At 37.0% G+C, this 26,078-nt stretch overlaps 3 protein-coding genes and 1 long non-coding RNA gene across 4 annotated transcripts in view; all 4 read left to right on the forward strand.

Moving 5' to 3' along the window:
* LOC113157391 (Fc receptor-like protein 5) overlaps positions 1 to 5,004 on the forward strand; it is a 107,575-nt gene extending 102,571 nt beyond the window's left edge. The window contains 7 exon segments of the mRNA XM_033326560.1: positions 1,588 to 1,833; positions 1,925 to 2,041; positions 2,194 to 2,209; positions 2,295 to 2,389; positions 2,764 to 2,814; positions 2,898 to 2,957; positions 3,713 to 5,004. Coding sequence (XP_033182451.1) covers positions 1,588 to 1,833; positions 1,925 to 2,041; positions 2,194 to 2,209; positions 2,295 to 2,389; positions 2,764 to 2,814; positions 2,898 to 2,957; positions 3,713 to 3,798 — 671 coding nt within the window. The 3' untranslated portion in view covers positions 3,799 to 5,004.
* Positions 1 to 14,377, forward strand: part of LOC117153013 (basement membrane-specific heparan sulfate proteoglycan core protein-like) — a 278,634-nt gene extending 264,257 nt beyond the window's left edge. The window contains exons 25-26 of the mRNA XM_033326551.1: positions 13,977 to 14,222; positions 14,349 to 14,377. Of these exons, the coding sequence (XP_033182442.1) occupies positions 13,977 to 14,222; positions 14,349 to 14,377 (275 nt within the window). The remainder of the gene's footprint in view (positions 1 to 13,976; positions 14,223 to 14,348) is intronic.
* On the forward strand, positions 10,160 to 11,174 carry LOC113157432. Its single transcript, XR_003298476.1, has 3 exons — positions 10,160 to 10,174; positions 10,726 to 10,794; positions 11,144 to 11,174. It is a non-coding gene; the product is annotated as an uncharacterized LOC113157432 (long non-coding RNA).
* Positions 14,378 to 21,283: 6,906 nt separating the features above from the next.
* Positions 21,284 to 26,078, forward strand: part of LOC117153014 (basement membrane-specific heparan sulfate proteoglycan core protein-like) — a 328,715-nt gene continuing 323,920 nt past the window's right edge. Inside the window, exons 1-7 of the mRNA XM_033326552.1 lie at positions 21,284 to 21,629; positions 21,750 to 21,891; positions 22,233 to 22,481; positions 24,077 to 24,144; positions 24,439 to 24,471; positions 24,593 to 24,637; positions 25,055 to 25,333. Of these exons, the coding sequence (XP_033182443.1) occupies positions 22,342 to 22,481; positions 24,077 to 24,144; positions 24,439 to 24,471; positions 24,593 to 24,637; positions 25,055 to 25,333 (565 nt within the window). The 5' untranslated portion in view covers positions 21,284 to 21,629; positions 21,750 to 21,891; positions 22,233 to 22,341. The remainder of the gene's footprint in view (positions 21,630 to 21,749; positions 21,892 to 22,232; positions 22,482 to 24,076; positions 24,145 to 24,438; positions 24,472 to 24,592; positions 24,638 to 25,054; positions 25,334 to 26,078) is intronic.

Consider the following 26,078-nt stretch of genomic DNA (forward strand, 5'->3'; position numbering starts at 1 on the left):
TCTGAAGTGTGAGGTTGAACATCCATCTGCAGGATGGAGGTTCTACTGGTATAAGACTGTTCCCAAACTGTCAGACAGACTCTACAGATATGAGCTGCTACCTGGTAGTGACAGTGGCACTGAAGAGGATTCTTACATGGTTCATGGACAGACACACACAGCAGGATATGTGTGTAGAGCTGGAAGAGGAGAACCAGTGTTTTACACTGAACACAGCAAACCAACGTTTGTCTGGTCTGGAGGTCAGTTTGTTCCTTTGTTCTTCTCTAATCAAATAAACTGAATCTGAAGAAATAATGAAGCAGTTGTTACGTCCTCACCTCAGTTCATCCACTTTCAGTCTGTGAACATCTTCTGTATCTAATGTCCACATATTAGCTGTGTTCATTCACAGCTAAATATGTGGACATGAATTCGTTGTGGTGACTTCAGAAATGTTTTTTCTCACTTTCATCAAGTTAAACTTTCTGTTTTCCACTGGATGATTTTATTACTTCACTGGGCTGAAGTGAAACACAGGTTAAAGGACAAAATAAACAAACTTAGAAATCTGAGACAAGTCTGACTAATGGGGACAAACTGTCAGAGACGATGAAATGCTGAAACACAAAATACTCTTTATAACTCAGTTTTACTGCTTCTATCACGTGTGTTTCAGATTTTCCTCCATCAGCGTCTCTCACTGTGAGTCCTGACAGAGTTCAACACTTCACCTCTGACTCTGTGTCTCTGAGCTGTGAAGGAAACTCTACTGAGTGGAGAGTGAGGAGGTTTCCTGAGGACAGTTACCTGTCCCTCTGTTCTGACTGGGGGACGATGACTGGATCCACATGTAACATTAGTGGACTGAACAGTTCTGCAGTGTACTGGTGTGAGTCTGGATCAGGACAGTTCACTAATTCAGTCAACATCACTGGACACAGTATGTTGGATTCTTTTCATTTCATTTCTGTATTTACAGCATCTTCTAAATGCAGTTATATAATTTACTTCCTTAGAACTGAGTTGAACACAGTGAAGTTTTTCAGAGTGTAGTTCATGACTCTGCTACATGGTACTGTAGATTAAATAACATGACATCAACAGACAAAAATATCACAATTTATAATCTTGGTAGTTTGTCTTTACAGTTTTCTTTGTTGTTGTTTCTACTTTATAGTGTACTGTTCAAACAGCAGCTCCCTCTGGTGACCACATTTGGTGACACATCTGATCAGGGCTCAAATGATAAATGACACAGTATATTGATGTGTCCATATGTCCTGTTCTCTCTAGAGCTGCTGTAACAAGCTGTCGTTTGGCTTCATCCCAGTTGCAGCTTTACTCTTATTCTGTTTCCAAAGAGAGGACAGTTCCATACTGTCTCTTATCAATGGTGAAGATCAGGATTAGTCTGAAGATTTAGTGTCAATCATCACAATTCAGATCAAGTGTTGGATCATTTATTCCTAGAAACTGTAGAAAAGCTGTTTATTTGCCAAAAAGTATTAGATTAAATATCAGTAAATAAATGTCGCATCACTCTACGTCAGCTTCTTCTGCAGATGATCTCTGACTGAAACTTGTTACTGTTTGACTGTTTTCTAGATGCAGATATGATCCTGATGAGTCCTGTTCGTCCTGTGACTGAGGGACAGTCTGTTTCTCTTGGCTGCAGATTGAAGACAGAACAAAAACTTTCCAACAACGTGTTTTTCTATCAAAATGACAAACTTCTCCAAAATGATACCAGAGTGGAGCTGATTATCTCTGCAGTGTCAAAGTCACATGAAAGTTTCTACAAATGTCAACACTCAGGAAAAGAGTCACCACAGAGTTGGATGACAGTGAAGAGTGAGTAAGATTCAAATGATTTATGTATTTTCTCATGTATAAAATAGATCATTTGAAGTTTCTGACTACAACATAATATTTATTCTTATAGTCTCTGCAGGACATGAAATATTTCCGTGGTCACTGATCATTGGACTGATTTGTGGAGTCGTTTCTCTCGTTCTTCTCGTTCTTCTGCTCCTGTTGTGTCGCTTCAGACGGTCCAAGCGTGAGATATTTGTCTCTCTGATATGAGCTGTTTATTTGCTACTTTCTCTTGTATTATCTAGATACATAGATGTGTTTTAAAGTCATAGCATGAAACAGCAGCAGGATTCTTTATGTTTGAAAACTATGTAACAACAAATGTCTTTTTCACAGATTCCTGCTTTATCAGGTCAGTAAAGTGTTTCCTCTCTTCTTATATTTAACAGCAGCACTTTCCACCTCTGGATTAAACATATGTATTTATTTCTGTTAAGGTGGATTCAGTCAGAGAGCAGCAGCCCCCCCACCACAAATCACAGGGTCAACCAGAGTGAAAACCAACATAATGACCAGTCCTCTCCTCTCCATGGTCAGTATTTGAACTGATGATGATTTAGGTTTCTCTGCTTTACCTTTTTGTTATTTGGATTCTTATTGCTGTTGTTGACTTTGCATTAACTCTTCCTTACAATCAGTTCCTGAGGTGATTTAAACACAACAAGAAATCCACATGTAAAACTACCACATGGAAATAATCCAACAATATTATTGCTCCACTGTTTTCTGTAGATGAGAACAATATGAATATATCTTACAGGCCAGAGTGTGACTTATTAAATTTAAGAAATGAAGACTATGAAATATTAAAGATGTGCTGTCTTTGCACTTGTTCTATTGACAGTATCTTTATTTGAAATATAATTTTTAATTGTATATAAATGTATTTATTAATTTTCCCTGTAGGTGAGGCTCACATCTATGAATCAGTGAACGACTCTGAAAACTCTGGAAATGGTTCAGTAACAATAGATTCATAGTGTATGTTTAGTTAGAAATGTCTGTAATGATTTAATACTGAAACCATCTGTATATTTCAGATGAATCTGATGATGCCACATATTCTTTGATTGAACTTATTACCTTTGGAATGAAGAAGGGTGAGGACTCCAATTATTATACAAGAAATCTAATTTAAAGATTTTACGTCCTTCTGTGTCTTAAATGATCGTTATTTTTCTTTTGCTGTGAAACAGCAAACTGTGGTACAGTCTCAGAATTTAAAGCTTGTACAATGTGTCACATGGTTAAATATAGTTTTGGGTCAATATGCAGTTCTGAGGCCAGTGATACCTGCAGAAAAGTATAAAGAACATGAAACAGAGAGGAGGAAGCACAACTGAAAAACAATGATATGGAAAGAGTGTGAGTGAGGAAAATGTCTGAATCCCCCCTTCACCATTGCTCTGCCTGGATGTCATTACATGCGTCCTCTTTTATGCTCGGACACAACTCGTGTTCTTCACCTGAGTTTGCACATGTACAACATGACTGAAACTAACAGGTCATCAAATTGTTTCTGGGAGAACACGGTTTCTAAATGATTAAATTTGTATTCACAGGTTTGCAAAACTGTGATTTAGATATTTGAGTGAAATCACTGGAACTGTGCTGAGCACTGCTTAGTTTAGTGGGTTGGAGTCGTGTTGTTGACACATGAGCTTCATGATTTAAAAAGTGTACATTGTTCGATTTCGAGTTTATAAAAATTGTAACTGTGTTTGATATTACTGTAAGTTTATTTTGTAGAACTATAATGGAGATATTAATCTGACTACCTGTCAGTTCAGTATGTTATCATAGTAAATTATGAAATTACAAACAAATATTTAAATCAAATCACTTCTGTTCACAGGAAAATCTTCTGCTGCAGCGACAGATGAACCTGTTTGTACTCAAGTCAAACCTGGAACGTCTTTTGGTAATAATGCTGCCATGTAGCTTATGGTGATGATTTATTTGATAAATAGTTAAACGAGTTACAACTCATAATAATGTCAGAAAGCATGGTTCCATCTCTGATAACTCCATGTTGTTTCTGTGTTTTTTATCAGGCCTGTAAGGAAAACAAACCAAAGACAAATGATTGACAGTATTTAATAAAACCACTGTGAACATCTCTGCTAGAAAACATGACAACATGCTCAGTAGTTTGTCCTGTAATGTGTTAATAGATGACACAACAGAACACATCATCACACATGCTCATAAGATTATGATGTACAGTACATATTCTGTTATTTCAGCACAAAGCACAGATTGCTGGATGTTCCAAACAGCAGCTAAATGATCATTTAGTTGTACAGTAGGACAGAGGTGACGGTGCAGAGAGAAGCTTTTTCACACACGTTTACTGTGTATATGTAGTTTGATCTACTACATATCCTGCTGATATATGTACAGTATGTAACTATGTATGTTCTATTTGTATTTTTACCTTTTTACACATATTTCCAGTAGTAAGTTGTTTGTTTTTAATTGTTTTATGTACTAAACACATCCCACAGTCTTTTCCCTCTGATATTATCAAGCTTGACAAAAGACAGATTGTTGTTCTGTGAACTGTTCAGAGCAACAAGACATTTGTTCTTTTCATTTCAAATGTCACAAACTAGTCCCGTTCATCTCAGTTATGTGAAGGCAGGAAGCTCCGAGACATTCAGATGAAAAACATGAACAAATACTGAAAAGTGTGTTCATGGTGAGATCCCACTAGGTGTGGATGTAGGGAAAGTGTTGGTAAATCTAGAGGAGATCAGCAGAGATTAGACGTGAAGCACAGCAGGATTTTTCATGTCCCCACATGAGGTTGAAAATCTGTGTTTTCCATCAGTTCTTCACATACAGGATGTTATGTCAACTGTTCATCTCTCAGTGGCTTCACTTAGTTTGTTCCTGACTCTGCTGTTTTCTTGTGGTGTTTCAGTTTTAAAATCTGATTTCTTCATCTACTTCCTCATTAAAAACAGCACCACCGAAGATAGTTACACTGAAAAGCAGTTTTTAATTCTTGCTCTGTTCTAACTCCACTCTTCATGCAGTATGTGTGTCAGATATGAGACATTCATTGTGTGTGTGTGTAAGTGATTGAATGATTCACTGTAATCTGGATCCAGTCACAATAAAATCCTGATTATTTTTATTTTATCAATATTTATTTGTATATATTCTTTATAATGTTTCAAGATGACCTATGTACATGTATTCCTTGATGTAAACGATGCATTAGAGCAGTTTGACCCATTTCAAGTTTCACTGTGTTCTGTGAATCAGCTTCAGTCTAGTTTCAGAGAGATTCTTTAGTCAGTCTGCTTGAAAAGCACAAACATGTTTCACTGAGTTTCTCTGTACTTTAAGCTTCATTTCATTTGCTGACAATTGGAACCAGTTTAGTTCCAAATGTCCTTTTTCTAAAAATGAAATTTACTAAATCTATTCTAATACTTTAAATGCTTCAGTCACAGTTAGTACTAATTAGGGTTGTGATGATACTGGAATTTCTCCTTTTCATACGATAGGTTCATTTGAAAAACATTAATATTTATCTTTGATACCTCTCCTTCTTCTTCCGGCTGCTCCCTTTAGGGGTCGCCACAGCCAATCATTTGTCTCCATCTCACTCTGTTCTCTGATTGGTCCTCTGTCACACCGACCATGTCCATGAACCTCCTCTTTGGTCTTTCTCTTCTCCTTTCTGGCAGCTCCATCCTCATCATTCTTCTCCTGATATACTCTGCATCCTTCCTCTAACTGTGCTGTCCCTCTAATCTACTCATTTCTCATCCTTTTCACTCCCACTCGTCTCAAATCTCTTTGTTTTTCTTCAGCACTGCGTTCTGCTCACATGTACCTCAACAGACAAACTGTATTGGCTACAATCTAAACCAGTTTAGTTGAGTTGACAAATCACAGATTTTAGTTTTTGTTGTGTTTTAGAAAAGGTCCTGTGAGATCAGGGATTGTGTTTTACTTTACTTAAATGTTTCACTACTCATCCAAGTAGCTTGTTCAGTCTGAGGATAGTTGGTTAGAGACCACAACCAGCTGCTGTTACTGATACTGTCAAATATATAGAAGTTACAGAAGAATATGAGGAGCTGTTGCTTCGGTGTAAGATGGTGCAAGAAGTCACATATGTCTCAGTTGAGCTTCAAACCATCTCTGAGAAGGGTGAGTGTTTGATTTAATGAGAACTGAGATCAAATGTAGTGTAGTGAGAACAACTAGTAATAAATAGAAACAGTAACAGTCTTTTCATTCATTGATGTGATCACTGCTAACAGGGAGGAAACATGAACCAGAGGAGAGCTCTGTTTATTCTGAGGTGAAGATTGGATCAGCTGCAGGTACGGTTCATTACTTATAATAGTTAGTTTTCTCTGATTTTTAACCATCACCAGTAAACACTTCATTTTAAACAGTTTCTATGTAACTTTGAGGTGTTTCTGATTCATTTAAAGTTTTGAAATGTGACGTTTAGATCAACATTTTTTAAAGTTCATGTTTAATTTCATTTTACTTGTCTTTATTTTCTGTTTCCATCCACTGTTGTACTGTCTCTCTTTGTTTTAGATGATAATGTGCTGAACTTCACTCCCACAATACAGGTAAACTCAAGAAAAACTACATCTACACCCAGTATACTTGGATTAATACAGAGTCCCTCACAATAGTTTTTACATTATCTCTGGTCCATAACGATCTATTCTGAGAGTTGCCTATAGCTTGTATCATGCAGTAGATCCCCGCTGGCTGTGTCCACAGAGTGAGTGGGTTCACCCTCAGCTGTGGCTGCTGAGCAGCAAATATCACTGTAACTCAGAGAGATGGAGACAGTTAGTTAACGGAGGATATAAGCAGCACTGCTGAGGCTGATGGAGACAAACTATAGCTGGATTACAGCTGGATGGAGCTGCTGATTGTGACTGTAGCTCCAGTTCTGATTCAGATTGTTCATATTAGCTCATTATGGTTAAAAACTATATGAATCACTCAGTAAAGCTGTAGACAGAAAGGTGTTGTACAGTAACCTGTACAGTACACCACCTTTCATCCAGGGACAGCTGGGATCAGCTCCAGCATCCCAGTGATTGATTGTAGCTGCATGTGATCTGCAGCTCTGTCTAACTCTACTGAGTGGTTCAAATAGATTTATTCACACTGAGCAAACACAACAATAACAACAACTGGAGCAGAGATACGACTACAGTCACAATCATCCTTGGTTTGATATTTGCAGCTTTTCTATTGTAATAAAGTCAACTGAATAGTTTGTGTGTGCTTTCTAGTCCAAATGTTGAATTCTGCTCTTTACTGGTTCACCTCTTCATTTACACGACAACAGTCAGAGATGTTCATCAGAAATGGCTCCATGTGAACAGAAGTATCTGACTCATGGACAAGATGGTGATACTTGCTACCAGCCTAACAAAAGCATGTGTGCTCAGTGTCCTGCTGATTATTTCTTCTGGTAAAGATGTAGATCAGTTGATGACAGATTGGACTGCAGGTGCAGCATACTGTACTGTATGTGGAGGTATTGAGTTGATGTCAATCTGCAACAACCTCAGTTGTTTCATGAGTCTTTCAGCTGCTCTCTAATTCTACTGCTGTCTATATCTGTCCCAGTTCATTTCTTGGTATTGGTTTTGTTTACTGTTACACCTGGTATTAAGATGTGTTTTGGGTGATTGAATCCTAAGTTTGTAGAGTAAACGCTAAAGCGTCCTCATGCGTCTCTGACAAAGTCATTACAGGAGAACATGTCATCAATACAGGAAGTGGTGGTTGTTGGAGATGGTCAAAACAAAAATATAAACACAGTTGTGGGTGGTTGTAGCACCAGTGTCCACTCTGACTTCACATTCACACATTTAACACACAGGTTGAAACAGGAAATTACAAAATGACACATTTTGTTTGCAAAATGTTCAAACACTAACAAACTAATACGTCCATTCTTTGAATCAGTCATTACACAGTAGACAACACTGCTTCTACAGCCATCTGGGACATGCTCCTGATTCTGTCACCGTTTCAGCCTGGGATTTCCCTCACTTCTCCACCTCACTCCCTCTGGACTCCGCCCACCAGCTCCTTCTCTCCCTCTGCTCACAGAAACCAGCTGAACATTGGACTCACCTGTGCCCCCTTTCCACTACAAAACACTCCTCAGCCCTTTCCCCTCTGTCAGTTCGTCGTCGTTCCCCCACCTGTGTCCAGCTTGTTTGTTTCCCCTGCCTTCTCCTGCTCGTCCTCCTCAGCCCTGTCTGCTTCCCCTCCTGGACTCTGGATTTCGTTCTCCTCCCTCTGAACTTTTGGACCTTGTTACCTGTTTCCCCTGTGAGTGTTTTCCTGCCATCGTGCAGTGGTTTTTGTTTGTACTTTGATTCCTGATTTGTTATTTTGTTCTCCGCCATCTGGGTAGTTTTACGTTGTTACTTTGTCCTCGTGTTTCTGCCTGTTTTTGTAGTGTCCGTTGACACCCTCCTTAGTTTCCCTTGTTTTTGTACTTATCAGTAATAAATCCTGTTTCAGTTCATTCCTGCCTCGTCCCCCTCCTTAATTGTGACATATTCTTTACATAGTTATAAAACGACACAAAAAGACACAGCACAGCATGAATTGTATTCTTTTCTACAAGGTGATTTTACTATAGAAAACAAACCTACTGCACTCTGCACGTTTTATGTCAATGACAGTCAGAGCTGGAGGTGTCATGTTTTCAGGTAGTCTGTCCATCTGTACAGCCTCCAGATTCTTTGAACTCCATATCTAAGGAACATGTGCAGGAAATTCCTTCAAATTAGGCAAAAATGAGACTGATGAATTACATTTATTTTTGTGGCCCAAGGTCAAAGGTGAAGTTCGTACTTACTTTGATCTTGCCAGACCTGTCCACTTGGACTATTTGAGATGTTTTAGTTTTGGTGGCTAAAGGTCAAAGGTCACAGTGACCTTATGTGTATCCAATTCTTGTTCTGGATGGGATGTGTCAGAAAAACTTTGAGGGAATCTTTGTTTTTCACATTTGGCACAAACTCACTCAAGGATGACGTGATCAGATTCTGTAGGTCAAAGGTCAAGGTCACTGTGACAATGTTTGTCTCATTCTCATCAATGCTATAACTCAAACACCTTGAAGGAATTTGTGTTAGATCAAAGGTTTTGCATATTTAGTTCTATTCTGATAGTCACAAAAACAGAATTGACAGATTCATCTGCCCAAATATAAAGTATCTTGTTTCACTGGTGCTTCAACCACCACCATCAGTGATTATTTCCATGTGGTTTTCTCCATATCTTTTCTTTTTTTCTGTTTTGAGCATTGACACAGCCTCATCTAAACAACCACCACATCCTGTACTGATATTAGTATTTTCCTGTGACATCATTATCAGGGATGCATTAGTATTTACTCGATAAAATGTGTTCAAATGGGTCCCAGACGTCCTCAGGAAGTGGTTAAGTTGTAACAAAGCTACTAGAAAAGTGGAAGAAAACAACAAACTGAAGGCCAGACATGAAACCGGGATCTGAGAAACCTGGAGGTACTTCCTGCAAGACTTAGAAACCATGATACTGTGTCGTGTAAACACCTTATCCTGAATTCTGAACCTTCTCTCTGCTTCATAACGTCGTGGCTGAGATGGTGAGAAACAGACAAACCTGCAGTCAGACGATCAGAAATCTAAATCATGTTGATTTAAAGTAGGACATGAATAACCAGGTTTTTGGATCATTAATGAAAGTGAGTTTAGCTCAGTGCATATCGAAAAATCCTACCAGTGGCTGGACAAAGCTGGATTGAAGGACAGCACAGAGACACTCATCATGGCAGCACAGGAACAAGCTCTATGTATGAGATCAATAGAGGCTGAGGTCTATTATACCAGTGAACCTAACCAACTGGACATAGTAGTGGTGGACAAACAGAGGAAGTAGGAAGTAGTCATATAGTGCAGTCTTAAGAACAGCTAAGATACTGCATAACATGACTTATTGTCTATAATACCACAGTTTTATCTGATTTCATATTTGTTTTATTTAATTCTTTAATATTCTCTCCATCTCTTTTCCTTTGAAACACAGTTCATATTAATAGTAGCTGAGCAGAAAGTGTGAACATGTTTTCACACATTTTCTGTGGTCAAACTAAATACAGACACGTCCGTTTGATAAGTGACGTCTTTTTTACACAGTTGTCTCTTTTCAGTTTTTTCCTCATCCAAAGTGAACAGAGTTCTCAGAAACACAGAGACAGAGTCAGTACTAAATGTGACGATGTGATACTTGCTCTGGATGCTGAAGATATTCTGTGAGTACATGACTTTCTCTGTTTGAATGATACAATTGAAGGAAAATATTAATAAGAAGAGCAGAGAGTCAGGAGTTTGTCCAGTTTCTCAGTTTGGAGGACTGTGGTAACACTCTACTGGACTGCTTAGTTTTCTACATGTACATATATTCACAATCAGTGTATTCAGGCTGAGCTACCATCATGTAGATATGTCAACTATGAGATTAGAAACTTGTGTATATGTAGAGAGATTATGATGAGGTTTCAAATCTCTTATTTTATGTCATTCCATTCATTTGAAAGTGTTTAAAGTGTTTTACCACCAGATAATTGTGTCATGTTATTTATAAGACAAGAAATTGTAGCTGAAAATCCAGATGAACTTTCTCTAGAACAGTTTACATTAGTTTTTCATTTTGTCAGTTTGATCATTTCTGATGACTCAGCAGGGAACACCTGTGGTGGAAAGTACATAAAGTACAGTTACTCAAGTACTGGACACAGGTACAATATTGGGATACTTGTACTTAAATATAATATTTCTATTTCATGTTCTGTTTCTTTACCAGATTACTGCACTTAATCGTACAAATGTGAAATATCTTCACCTTTTAATTCAGTAGCTTGGTTTCACCAGGGTGAGTCCAGTGAACACATCAGTTCACCAGTTTCTATTTTATTTCCAAAGGTTACATTTCCAGAAAATAAAAATTAATAAATTATGATTTTTCAAATCAAATTCTCAGAAAATAGTAAAATTTGATATTTTTATTAATTTGGTTTCGTTTAAAACGTTAAAGGTTTTTATCATATAACAAATCTAAAGTTTTAATCAATCATTTAACCCTTGTGTCAGATTCAAACTATGACTATGTGTCTGTCTGCAGTGGAGCAGAGGAAGTGTCTTTATGTTAAAGTACACTGTGGTCAAACTCAGAAACACAGACAAGTTGAGAGAAGAATGAAATGTAACTTGTGTTTTCACAGAGTTTCTCTTCATTTGCTGCAGTTTGAAGAATTTCTCCCAGAGTCAGTGTTGGATGTGAGGATGGGACACACTTTTCTCTGTGTGCTGCAGTTTTTCTGTGAGTAAATCACTGATTGATGGAACAAATGAGAGAAAATGTTGTAGTGAGGAGAACAGAGGATCAGAGGTTTGTTCACTTTGAACAGAGCACACTTGTTATCAGGTTGGTTGTTTTGTAGGAAGGATCTTTAGAGGACGACTGTGTTAAATCATCAGATACAGTTTGATGTGATTTTTACCACTGATCATTTGTTACATTTAGTCATTAATGAAAGTCCAGTTGTTTGCTGTGTTTTCCTCTTGATGTGCTAAGTTTCAGTCTTTATTTCAGTGCTGAACACAATCTTCTCCTCTGGACATGCTCAAGGTAAATGTTCACTTCTCTTCCTCTTTTTTAATGAATTACCCTTAATCTCTCTTCTCTGAGTAGTTCTTGTCACGATCCTGGTTCCTCTTCCTGTTTCGTGCTGTTATTTTGCTCCACTTCTGGTTTCTTTCAGTTCCCTCTGTCTTCAGCTTTACTTAATCACCCCTCATGCTTTGCACCTGTTCTCTCCTGCTGTTATTCACCTGATCAGCTCCACCTGTTTTGACTCTCTGCTATTTAAACCTCCCTCAGTTTCTATTCATCTGCCTGATTGTCTTGTCGTTTGTTTCAGTTCATTCTCCAGTCAGTCATGCTGTTTTTAACTCAGTCTAGTTTCTTCTTTGTGTGTGTTTTCTGACCATGTTTTGACTTTTCCTCGTATAAGACTGTGTTTTTGACTGCATCTGAGCAGTGATGTTCAGTTCATGTTGCTTTTACGGTTTTACACAGTGTTTTTGGTGTCTAGTTTTGTTAATTACCTTATTGTTAATTACCTATTCTATGTTTTCTTGCTTTGTTCTAAGTGAATAGTTTTATATTTTGTTTTCCCCCTTTTTAAATTACCCTATTTTCCACTTGTCTGGCATTTTAATTGGGTCCAAAAACCTAAACCCTGATAGTTTTAAAAACGAATTCTTTATATTGATAATCATTAAGTCTTGTTTGTTTCTGTTGGTTTTAGATGCTGTTTTGACCCTTGATCCCAACTGGTCCAGTTTTTTTACTGGAGAGTCTGTGACCTTCATATGTGACATGAAGGAAGGAAAACACACTGACTGGGAATACAGATGGAGGAAAGATGGTGGAGAAATTGTTCAGCACAATTCACATTACACAATAAAAACTCTGTTTACGTTAAACAATGGTCAATACCAGTGCTCTGGTTTCCACAGGAGCTCAAATCATATAAAAAACAGTAACATCATCTCTTTAACTGTATCAGGTGAGTCATCAATGTTTTATCATCATGACCAGCAGCTTTTATTTTGAAACTCTGTTCATATATTTGAACTAGGTGTGAATATGTACAAGTTAAGTGTGAACCACTGTATTTTAGTTTTTTACTTTTCTCTCAGAATACATGGTGTTAGCTGTTCCAAAACTCAGACACTGTACTTCAACATGACTGTACCATGATGTATGTGCTTTAGTGTACAGTGTCAGATACTGAGGAGAATATCTGAGGAAATACTTTTATAAAAAAAGAGAAAAAGAACCAACCTCTAAATCAACAGATTCATATAATAATTTGCTACCTCCTATGAAATATAGCAAAACTAAAGAAATAAATGCAAGACTGTAGAAAAGTAAAGAATTCAGAGTGACGAGAAAATAGAAAAACACAGAGGTTGTTCTATGTTTTACATATTGTAAAACCCCTTAAAGAAAAATAGTAAACTGTGGGATTTAGTTAAAAAAATAGAACTGACTGGACCTGAAGGTTCAAATTTATATATTTTATGATTTGTTTTTTTTTAATTGAAACAGACGAACCCAAAGTCAAAGTGACAGCAGGTCCAACAAACATACCAGTAGGAGGCGGAGTGACACTGAGCTGCTCTGTGGACGACTCTGATGGTTGGAAATATGACTGGTTCAGACGAACCTCAAACTCTAAAGAAGCTCATGTTGTTGGTGAAGAAAACAGAGATATCAGAGTCTCACAAGGAGGAATCTACAGGTGCAGAGGAAGAAGAGGAAAACCAGTTTACTACACTGATTACAGTGATGAGGTCACTGTTGAGATAACTGGTGAGTTTAGTTCCTGTGTTTCTAATATTTCAACACATCTGTCAGGACATTTTACACCAATCAAGTTAATTCAGTTAATAAATTAATATTTCTATTTGTGTCTCTCAGTTTCCACTTCTGTCTCTGTGACTCTACAACCTTACTGGTCTCAGATCTTCAGTGGAGAGATGATCACTGTCAGATGTGAGATTCAGGAAGGTGGAGACACTGAGTGGGATTATGAATGGAAAACAACCAGCTCCATCAAACCTTCAAATCAAAATGAATTCAGGATTAGTTCTGCTTCTTCATCCCACAGTGGAAACTACAGGTGTAAAGGCAGAAAGAAAAATGCTCAATATAAAACAACAGAGTGGAGTGATTTCATCAAACTGACAGTGAACAACAGTAAGTCAAGTTATATGTCATTCAAACTGAAAATGTTAATAATTCATAGAGATTTACACTCATTTATTTGGAAGATGATTTAATCTAAAGTGACAAGTTACAAGTGAGGTACAAAGTCAACAAGAACAAATGTTTCAGTTTTGTTAATAAACATTTAGATTTTCCATAGTTAGACCATCTTAAAGTTTCTAATACCTATTACAAGATTATTCAAGTTTAGATAAATTGAATTTAATGTTTCACAGTAGACATAACGTGTTGATACTGAGAAAACCTGTTTCCAACAGATAAACCCCAGTCTGTCCTCACTGTGTCTCCATCCTGGCTGAGTCCTGGAGCCTCAGTAACTCTGAAGTGTGAGGTTGAACATCCATCTTCAGGATGGAGGTTCTACTGGTATAAGACTGTTCCCAAACTGTCAGACAGACTCTACAGATATGAGCTGCTACCTGGTAGTGACAGTGGCACTGAAGAGGATTCTTACATGGTTCATGGACAGACACACACAGCAGGATATGTGTGTAGAGCTGGAAGAGGAGAACCAGTGTTTTACACTGAACACAGCAAACCAACGTTTGTCTGGTCTGGAGGTCAGTTTGTTTTGGTTTATGGTTGCTGTCAAAAAGAAAATCTTAAGTCATTACCTACTGTAAATTCAGAATTTCTGGTTTGTGACATGCCTTATTAAAACACATTTTTTAATTACATTTTTATCCTGCTTTGACCTTTGTTTTACACATTGTGTTTCAGATTTTCCTCCATCAGCGTCTCTCACTGTGAGTCCTGACAGAGTTCAACACTTCACCTCTGACTCTGTGTCTCTGAGCTGTGAAGGAAACTCTACTGAGTGGAGAGTGAGGAGGTTTCCTGAGGACAGTTACCTGTCCCTCTGTTCTGACTGGGGGACGATGACTGGATCAACATGTAACATTAGTGGACTGAACAGTTCTGCAGTGTACTGGTGTGAGTCTGGATCAGGAGATTTCAGCAACGCAGTCAACATCACTGTAGAACGTATGTTTCAGTAACTTTTTAAACATTGTTTAACCTCCCATTTTACAATCACAACAAATTATATATAATATACGTGCTGTATAGAGGACACTAAGAAGAATGTGACCAACTCCAGTTTGTCAGCTGACCATGTTCCTCAATGCTCATCTGTCACTGATCACTTTTTATACCTGCGCGCCAGAAACTGTATGTTTTCGCGTTGCCTGCCCACCCGTTTCCCAATTCTTGTGGAATTTCTTCAAACTTGGCACAACTGTCAACTTGGAATTAGTGATAAACACATACAACTTTTGGGATCAAAGGTCATAGGTCAAGATCACACCATCACCGTTCGACTTCTCCTCTTGTTCTTGCATCTCACACTTGGAAGGAATTTCTTCAAATTTAGCACAACTACCTACTTGGACTCCCTGATAAACAATTTAGATTTTAGTGGGCAAAGGTCAAGGTGACAGTTACCTTATGTTGTGTAAACACGTAGTCCTGTTAATGTGCTTAAGATACGATAACATGTTTTAAAGATGGAACAAATCACAATTTCACCCATAAATTAGGTCTTTAGGTCAGAACCATAACAACTCAGCTGTCATCCAGAATACTGTGGATGTCTTTAATCCTCTTCATGTTTATTTTCTTTTAGTGTTTGATAGTTTTTCACAAAAGCAGTGTTGGTACATATTGTAAATATATATTTTTGTAATAGCATGTTGTTGACTCTGTTTAACTAAATGCTGTAATTGTAATTTATATCAGGGTACCGTCCTGAGAGATCCTCATTTACTGTCCCGTTTGTCTCTGGGCTGGTTGGTGGAATTTTACTGACTGTTTTCCTGCAGCTGCTGCTGCTGTGTTTCTGCAGAAAGATGAACGGTGAGGTCTTTTCTTATTGATGATTTACTGAAAATCACAGATAAATTCTAAGACAATTAGATCAACACCAAACAAAGTAATAATTATAGTTTTGTTTTTACAGATCCCTGTTTTAACAGGTTGGTTCAACTCTCTCTTATCTTAAACATAATAATTTATGTTCTTTATTCAGTTTACAGTATTTCCTCTGTGTTTTAGGTTCATTCAGTCACTGAGCACTGATGAAGGCTCTGCTACACAGCAAACAGTCAACCAGAATGAAACTCAAGTTTACTCCTCTCTTCTCCACGGTCAGACTCATCTTCACATCTGTCTAACACTTTGTTTTTATAAGATAAGTTTTGAAAGTAACTAGTTTGAATTTCTTTTGATTTTAACTTACATCTAGGTGATGTTTGTGTCTATGAATCCATCAAAGGCTCTGGAAACACTGGAGATGGTAAAGTATAATCTGATTAATGTAGAGCTGTCATAAATTATATGATTATAACTGAATGTGACATTATTCCAAGTAAACCATCTAATAAATACTCTAATACCACAGTTTTGATAGAAGGTGAAGGTTCTGACAAGATGAGTAAGTACAAAAAATATTAAACATGTAATGATGTATAATAATAATATGTTTAGTACTGAGTTTGAAACTATGATCATCTTAACAGGGACATGTGATGATACAGAGGAGATCTCTGATTACAGTAATGTGAATACAGACGAGGCAACAGGTACAAACACTGTCTCTACAGCTACTTGGTTATTACTGTTCTAATTACATTTAAAGTAAAAACAACATGTGGCTCAGTGCCGTCACATAAGGAATGACAATGGTGTTTCGTCTTCTCGTTGTCTTCTCCCTTGTACGTTGTGGAAGTCCTCGGTGGTGAGAATAAAAAAAAAAAAATAATAATAATAATAATAATAATAAGTGCTCGGTGGTGAGAATAAAAAAAAACAACTTATAAATACATCCAACAAGTAAGCACTGCCTGTTCTATGTACTCTACTGCTACTGTAGAGTTACTAAAAAACAGTGGCAGGCTGTTTTCTGTAAGGTTGTTGTAGGTTCTGTTTGGGACTGGGTCCCTGAAACTCAAGAAGTTTTGTCAAGCTCAAATTTTAACCACAGAATTCAAGGACCGGTTTACACAAATCAGGATTTTTTAAATAAATGAGTGCACGTCTAACATGCTACATGCACCAGAGAGTCATATGTGTACAATGTGCCCATATGCAGTTTTGGATGGCAGAGATTTCAGTAGATGAAGAATCAGTATTTTTTAACTGGTTCATGTGAGAGTAAGTTCAAAATAACTATGTATTAATATAGTTTTCATCAGAATAAAATTTCTTACCTTTTGGTTAACAGTCCAAAGAGAAGAAGAGAGAGCAGGATGGAAGCAGCAGAAAGAGAGAGAGCAAGAACTAGGTGAGAAAGTGGTCAGGTAGTGAAGACTGCAGTGATAATGACAAGGTACAGTGCAGAATTTTTCAGTGCTTGTTAGGTTTTGCTTGTTTCACATTTGTGCCCGTGCAGCACCCTCTACCTAGCAACTTTGGGTGTAAAGATATTTTAATCTACTGTTTGCAGAAGAACAAAAGTACAGAGACTAGTAGACCAGGGAATCCAGATAGGCAGGTGCTGTTGAGCTGCCCACTCTGTAGGCATAGGTCAGGGATTTGAATCTGATGCCGGCAGCTGTAGTTTGGCTCTGATCTTTCCAATGTTAAGAAGGGCAAGTCTGCTTGTTACAGAGGAGCTGTGGTTGGTAAAGCTCAGTTGATCATCAATGATCACCCCAGGTTTCTGGCAGACTTAATGGGGACATTCATTGACATTCATTGAAGACCCAGTGTTGATGCTGATATGTTGTGTTGTATTGGAGGTCTGGCTGGCAAAATGAGAACTTTTGTCTTGGATGTTTAGTTGAAGATGCCTTTCTCTCATCCAAGCAGAGATTTTTGGAAAGGACAGATAGAGCTGTGTCGTCAACATAGATGGAGCCATGTGATTAAAGAATGGGACCTACAGATGTAGTATAGAGTAGTAATGTAGAGGACCAAAAACTGAACCCTGTGGCCTGCCAGGGGACAGGCAGTGAGAGTTAAAAACTTGCCCCTGCCAAGATACCTTAAAGGTTCATCCAGACAAGCAAGGTCATAGCTGTACCAGTCTTCCCAAATTTAGAGACAAGAGAATCTGGAGATTCACAGTGTCAGAGGTCAAAAGCTACAGATAGATCAAGTAAGATTAGGACAGAAGACTGAGCTGCAGCTTTTGCAGTCCATAGGGATTCCACAACCTTCAGTGCAGTTTGTGTGGTGTGAAAGAATTAAAATATTATTTTTATAAGGTAAAATATTATGCATCTATAGACAAATATTAACTTAGTAATTGTTATCCTGGAAAATTTGCAATTTAGATTATTTATATAGCACCAGGGCAGCACTGTGGTGTGGTGTAGTGGCACTGTTGCCAAGCAGCAAGTAGGTCTTGGGTGCCTTTTTATGTGGAGTTTGCATGTTCTCCTGGTGTCTGCGTGGGTTCTCTCACATCCAAAGACATGCATTTTAGGGTTAAATCATGACACTAAATTGAATGGAATGAAGTGTGAAGTGTGAATGGTTGTCTGCCTCTGTATGCCTGCCGTGTGATGGGCTGGCAACATTTCCAGGGTGTACCCTACCTCTTGCCTGAAGACTTACATAGGCTCTAGCAGCTTCAGCGACCATAAACTACTTTGCTTTCACAGATGCAGATGAATATGTGAATATGTGAATATGTGGTCAATAGCACATAAGGCAGTTATATAAAGGATAATTTAATAGGTTCTATAACACCTTCATAAACTAAATGACTAAACCCACCTGAGATATTAAACAAAAATACATACTAATCTGGGTATTCACTAATGATGCATAAAATGAGTTATAAAAAGGATTGTACATAGTTCCAAATTGGCAAAAACTACTTCACCCATATTTGTCATATTTATTTTGACAGCAGTATTTTTTATTATGAAATATATACTCCCCAATCTCTTATTAAAAATATGGAAACAATTAATATTACTACAAAGAAGCACTAATTGACTTTAAGATTAATGACAACATCAGTGACTTCATTGTTGTTGGTAGAGCAGTTGTCCACAAACTCCTGGCTCAATGTCAAGGTGTCATTGGACAAGACACCAAAACCCAACAGAAGTGACATCGTCTACTGCAGCTGTCCAAACAACAATTTCCCCAAAGGGATCAATAAAGTATGTTACTATGATTGTTGTAAATGAAGCACACAAATTTACAGGAGAACGTGTAGTGATGTCTATGAACTTAGTCTCTTTTCCACCTCAACACTTTGGTTGTCAGTCTCCTCAGTTTTCAGGACACACTGAAGAATCAGTTATGCAAATGAGTGAGCTGTGATCTGTGCAACGTGTCTATATATTTCTCCACTGCTTTACGTCTAAGTACACGTTATAATTATTGACATTTTTTGTTTCATACAGATGTATAAGGAGGAGTTCAGCAAAAAAGAAACATGGACAGCAACATAAAAATGTTTAACTTAGTTAACATTTAGAAAATTATTGTGTACATCCAAGCTATCCTAACATCAGTATTTGTACAGGTTGACAGCAGATTATGTGAAAGAGCAGATTTCACAGAGACTAAGCCATATGCTGTATGGGGTTTTAATAGTTTTTTTTTTACACTTGTTTATTGTGGTTTTGTTTTCTGTTTTTTATTATATAGGAATGGGTCCTGGGGGGAAGGATATGGTTATTATAAATACGACTGGCTTTTATTTTGGAAGTTTGTATGTGTTAAAATCCAATAAAAAATAGTAAACAAAAAAAAAAAAAAGATTAGGAAAGATTTACATGATCTGAATTCACCACCCTGTAAGACCTCTCATTTATGTTCATTTACATTTTGTGTTTAAATTAGTTTTATTGGATTTTGATGTTTTACTATGTTTATAATATAGTCACTGATATACATGTATGTAGACAGTTTGCCTAACAGTAAAGAGGAAATATGAAATATGTTTTTGTCATTTATGAAATTACTGTATATTCTCAGTTCTCAAGTTCCACATCTGTTCAATTGATATTCTAAAGTTCTGGCTGTTAGACCTTGATTGTGCTTCTGTTTACTGCTCATCTAGACTGTAGATACATGACACACAGAGCAGAGACCTTTAGTCTGGCACCATGATAATATCGTGAATGACAGATTTTTATTTGATTGATAGATACTTTATTAATCTCTGAGGGGAATTCTGGTGTTGCAGTACCTGTTACATAGAAAAACACTGAAACATACACACACAGAAGATATTACAGAATATTACAGAATAATACACTGTGTAGAAGTCATCTAAAAAGAATTATTGTCATTTTACATTTATAATTGACGATAAATGTGAAATAATAACAAAACTGATTGTTTGAGCAGAGCTCTCTACTGTCACAATAGAGTCACTGAACAGAGTGATACCTGTTTGCAGAAATGACTTCCTGTACCGTTCCTTATCACAGCTGGAGAAGCTGGAAAAGTCTATGACTAAAGCTGCAGGTTGTGGAGAGGACATGAAACAACATTCACGTTCAAACACAAGGGGGCAGCATTTACACAAACTGATTTTTTTTTATGTACACTATAACTATATTAATATGTGATTCTTTGATTAGTTTCTATTTCATATATTTTCATTTGCTAAGCACAACTCAACTCAACATTTCCTAGTATAGTGTAGAGTAGAAGTATATGAGTATGTTTTTTTAATTCAGATCATGACACCAACAAACAAGCTAACAGCATGTTTGATGAGTTTCCTGTGTTTAGTTTTTGCTTCATCCTGTCTTTTCTCTCCTGTCATTAGTCTTATTCAATGCCGCATTGCCACCATGTGTCACAATTATAGTTTAGTAACAATCAGTGACAAAACTAACTGAAGGATGAAACAGGTGAGTATGGACTAAGACAGAGTGAGTTGGGAAGGATCACAGTTTATATTTTTATTCTCAGTTTTGTGTCTTTGTTCTCTGTTACATGGATTGTTTAGGATTTGTTGCTGTAATGTTGATAATAAATGTGTGTGCACCAGAAACTGCTCCTGTGATTTTACTTAACCTGAAAAGATCCTTGACTGGCAGAGTTAAGAGTAAAAGTACTTAATTCCATAAAACCATTTTGTAAAAATGTCATTGTTTGTCTCTTTGTGTGTAAGACTGACAATTATTGTCACCTGCACAAATAAAGGTCTGTTATGTTTTATTCTTAATTCCAGCTGCTGCAAAATAAAGTTGTCTTTTTACAACAGCAGGAAATTCTGGTCACGTTTCAACTTGTAACTCTAATGAGGAAAACTGACCTCATGTGTTTTAGATTTATGCTGTGAAGGTTCAAGTGTATTTAAACAGTTCCTGTGTCAGTTCTCATTTGTTGCTGCTTTGTCTAAGAAGTAACACCTGTACTATGTACCACTTCCTGAGTATCGAAGGACATTAGTCCTACGCCACAGTTTGATGTAACAAAGGAACAGTGTAAAACTTTGTTCCTTGTTTAATGTCACTTCTTGAACTGTTGCTGCTGCAGGTAAGACAAGGTTCATACATTAAGTATTGAAATTCTGTAATGTGGTTTGTAAATATTTGAGTTTACTTTGAATTTTAACACAGCCTGCGGTTTAATCTGATGAAGCTATGTCTGGTCTGTATGTGAACATGTTTTATTGTTTAACTAACTACATTTTCAGTTAATTATTGGATATTTATCAAAGGCAACTTACAAGTTAGATAGAGTACAAGCAAGTAGCTCTGATAAAGCTGCAGTATTAAGTCTGTGTTTGTGGCTTTCGACCTTCTGCCTCAGCCTGCACAGTCGGTTTTTCAAGTTGATCCTGTGAATTATTCTCCTGAACAGTAGTCTGACTATTTGCTTTGGATTTGGACTTTCTTACCTAAGTGTCAGAAACTGACTCGTTTGCCATTGGCATCCTGTTCGCTTCACAGATGAGACAAGGCTCACATGTGACAGGAAATGTGATGAAGGTAAAAGGATCTTGAGACACCATGCTGTGTTGTAACATCATCATATTATAAAGGTTTGGTGTTGAGTCACTGACCTTGACTGACTTATGCTTCTTTCTTGCTTGTTTGTGTCTTGTTAAGGCAACAGTCAGGTTTGCAACTGTAACCTATGATGAAGTGATTGTATTACTGCGCAGCACAAAGCACAGTCTTCAACTTTCTGGACTCTTACCCTGAGCTCACTGCTATGGTGACTCACTACCTCCATCACATGGACAATTAGGTGCAATATTTTAAATTCACAATTTTCTTTGTAATTATATTTTTGTTTTTATCTTTATTATTTTTGAACAGTGTTTAATTACTTTTTATTCTTAGACTAGATGTTTTTTCTTTGACTATTGACTTTTTACTTGACTTCAAGAGAGAGTTGCAGAAGATTTCTATGTGTCTGGACTGTTTTTGTATTAATGGCATAAAGAAATTTAGCATTTTGAATCTTGATGGTCTGGAGAGACATATTCTCGTAGGATCATACAGTCCTCCATGTCATATCCAGTAGTACACTGACTGCTGTGAGGTACCAGGATGAAATCTTTGGATCAACTGTCTGACCTTACACAGGTGCAGGACAATGTCTAGACTCACGTGGTTGGAGTGTGCACGCTCTTCTTGGATGACAAAGGCACTGATGCCGCTGACCGGCCCTCATGTTTCCCTGAGCTAAATTCAAATGAGCACCTTTGGGACTTTATGTATCAGTGCATCTGATACCACCAAGTTCCACCACAGACTGTACAGGAGCTCACTGTGCCCTGATGTATCACAGATAGGAGTGTGGACCCAAAAGCACAATCTGAAGCAGGCTGGAGAGTGAGTGTTATTTATTCAGCCGGCAGTATATATAAACAAAGACCATAGATGAGTACAGACAGAAATGGCAGAAACAGTGACACCATGTGTTTGCTGAACTGACCATTGTTTTGCTTTTTGTTCTGAACTAATTAAACAAAGAACATAACAAACATTTTTAGCTCGAACAACAACATCTGATGTGTGATTTTAGTTGTTTCTTTTATTTTTGGAACATTGCATTCAACATAGAGAAGATCGAAGTCCTTTTTAAATATAAATAAATATATATATATATATATATACATCTTTTCAAGTTGATAATACTTTCTATCTCTTTCTATCTATGTAGTGATTCCAAAACAAACACAAATGTGATCACACACTTTGAGCGCATCACAATTACAATTCATATATTTATACACAAACTAGAACCAGGAGGCAAGTTAAGAATCTATGATGTTGCACTTTGATTTTAAACATATGCTTTTATCCAGTTTGAATATTTAGTGACGTAAATGAGCAGAGGACACCTCAGATTCAGCTAGACTCAGATTGACATGATCAGATTTTGCTTATCCAGCAAAGCTAGTCCTTATAAAATAGTATGAGCCTTTTCCTACAATGTCTTTACTGAAAATAAAATGAGGAAATAGACTATTTTAATCCAGATGACATGTTTCACAGTTTCATATTTCACATTAAGTAATAAATGTATTTAAACATTGTGTTAAATGCTATGTTATCTATTTACTGTATGTGTACACTCGATTTATGCTGTGATATAAATATTGTGATGACTTTCTCTTTTAACATGATTTCTATGTTAAAAGAGGAACTAGAAAAAAAGTAAAACATGTTACTTGGCTTTACGGTAAAAAAAAACATACAGCTACAGTTTATTTACTGCTTTTTCTTTAATTTGGTTTCCTCTTTATGCTTTTATTTTTGAAACCACTGTAGCTTCATGAGCATCATTTTTGTGAAGGCCACATAAATTACACACAATGATGGAAGAGAATGATTCATCACGACTCCAAAGATCCATGTTTTATGTAATGCTACAAAGTTTAGCAGAAAATTTAGTTCTTCTTGTGTCTTTCTGAGAACTGCACAGATTAAAACTTGCGAAAATAGATTTAATAAAATAGTCATTGACTAAATATCCACTGAGTAAATGTGCTGTGTTTGTATCACTGAGTCTTGAACACTGTGAACTTTCTACCTTTGTTCTCTGAATCATTTTCTCTCTACATAATAACAACTTTGGTTTAACAACCACTTTAAAACTGCACATAAGTAGGAAGATTATGTGATGTTCATATATATAGTTTGAAAGTTCAGGTCAAACAGTATGACTGTTATTAAGTTGATATTTGTAAGTAGCAGTTACAAAACTTTGATTTAGAGACAATATAACACATTTGTGCAGTGGACAGGAAGTGTAAACGTGTCAGCAATGTGCTGTGGTCAAAGTCATGGTCGTTTGGGTTTAGTGTAAAAAGGAAGGAAGAACAGACAGGCTACACTTTATTCTGATGTTGTATTTATGTGAGATGTTACTTCTCTCTCTTTGTTATTTCTCTTTTTTCTGTTATTTCTCAGCAGCAGAGCAGCAGAGTGACAGTGTCAGTGCTGGATGTGAAGATGAAGAACACTTTGTTCTGTGTCCTGTTGTTATTCTGTGAGTACATCAGTGACTTTCTTATGATTTGACTTTAAAGAGGAAAATGTTTTCATGTTTTCTTTAATTAACATGGCCGTTATGTTGACATCATGTTGGTTACTGGTTTGGCTTCATTCAGAGTGAAGGACTTTGTTAAATCCACTACTGCAGTAGTTCTTTTACACAGTTTATGGTCTAAGATACAGTATAATACAGTATTATTATGTATATAGATTTAGAATTTTAAGTGTAATGCCTTGTTTAATATGATTTTGACTTTGAGGTCTGATGAGGTTTGAATCTTTCTTTTAGTTCTGACTACAAACGTCAATGGAAACAATGGAGGTGAGTTGAAAATTTGAACAGTGTTGTATGTTTGTATATGGAGGTTAAATGTTGCATTGACCCACAGGACAGAGTCATATTTATTAGTTTATTTTATTAATTCATCTGATCGTATGAACAGAGCAAGATGATGAAGCAGAGAGTGAGAAGAGCTTATCAACCTCAGGTACAGACAATTACAACAGTCGTCGATTATAAAGAGCGTGTCTTGTCAGTAATTGTTAAATTAATTAGACTCTTACTTTGAACAGAGCTGTAATATGACTGTGTCTGTTTTGATATTCTCCTTAGAGACTGTAAAAGTTACTGGTTTGCCGTGTTGTCTAACATTGAGTTACAAAGCTTGTTTTAATTTATTTTGTCTATTTCAGTGAATGTAGGAGTAGATTTGTGTGATTTCAAAACATGTGGAACCAAAGAAATCAAACTGGGTGAAATCTGCTAAATTCAACAAATTATTATTATGATATATTATATATGATGTGAGACATGTTTGTTTCTCCTGTGTCATAAAAACATGTCAATACATGTTTGATGACAGCTCTGTTACAGTTATTTACCTGTTTTGTTTCTGTGACCTCAGTAGATCGTCTGCCTAAAGCCACTCTGACAGAAGACAGTACAACCATACCAGCAGGAGGCAGTGTGACACTGAGCTGCTCTGTGCTGCAGGAATCTGCTGATTTCAAATACAACTGGTTCAGACGCTCCTCAGACTCTTCTCAAGTTCAGACTTTAAATGTCAGTGAATCAGCCCGAGTCAAAGTCTCACAAGGAGGAAATTACAGCTGCAGAGGACTGAGGGGAACAGAGACTGATTCAGAGACAGCTGAAAGTGATCCAATCATCATTCAGGAAACTGGTGAGTTTCTAAAGTGGAAGAAAACAAGAAGACAGGTTTCAGAGCTTGAAATGAAAGAATGTTGCAGAAACACCAACTCTCATACACAGTAAGTACAGGTCATGTAGGAGGAGGACACAGTGAAGAGACACAGTACCTCCACTTATATTACCTGAGAGTCTGGTGACCAGAACATCAAAGGTGTGATATCATATCATGTGTAGAGAAGATGTGCAGTTTGAAGTTAAGTAAAAATGTGTAATTTTAGAGGTTCATCACATTGCATCATTTCTCTTTTGACAAACACTGAAAACTGAAAAGTCCCACAGACCTGAACACCACACAAAGTTTAAAATACTCTGAAATGTGGAAAATGTTTGTTTATCGAGATGAAAAAAAACCTGTGACATTGAGAACAGCTTCATGTCCAAATCTCTTCTTACTTGAACTTTGTGTAAAACAAGTTCTGCATTTGTACAAATAACAAGTTTTTCTAAACCTGCTGTCAACTGTGTGTTACGAACAGACTAACGGGACCAACAAAAAAGGTTTATTAACAACAGGAAAGCAGGAGACACAGGGAACTAACAAACACGAACAAAGTATCAACATAAAACACTGTGGTAACACAGGCAAAAACTCAGACTAAAACTCTAACGACAACATACAAAGTACCAACAAACCCACGCACTAAAGCGGACATGAAACTAACAGACAAACTAAAAGTACAAAGTGACAAACCAAAATCACTGCAGAAGGCAGGACG

This window comes from Anabas testudineus, chromosome 18 (assembly GCF_900324465.2).
Source record: "Anabas testudineus chromosome 18, fAnaTes1.2, whole genome shotgun sequence".
NCBI lineage: Eukaryota > Metazoa > Chordata > Actinopteri > Anabantiformes > Anabantidae > Anabas > Anabas testudineus.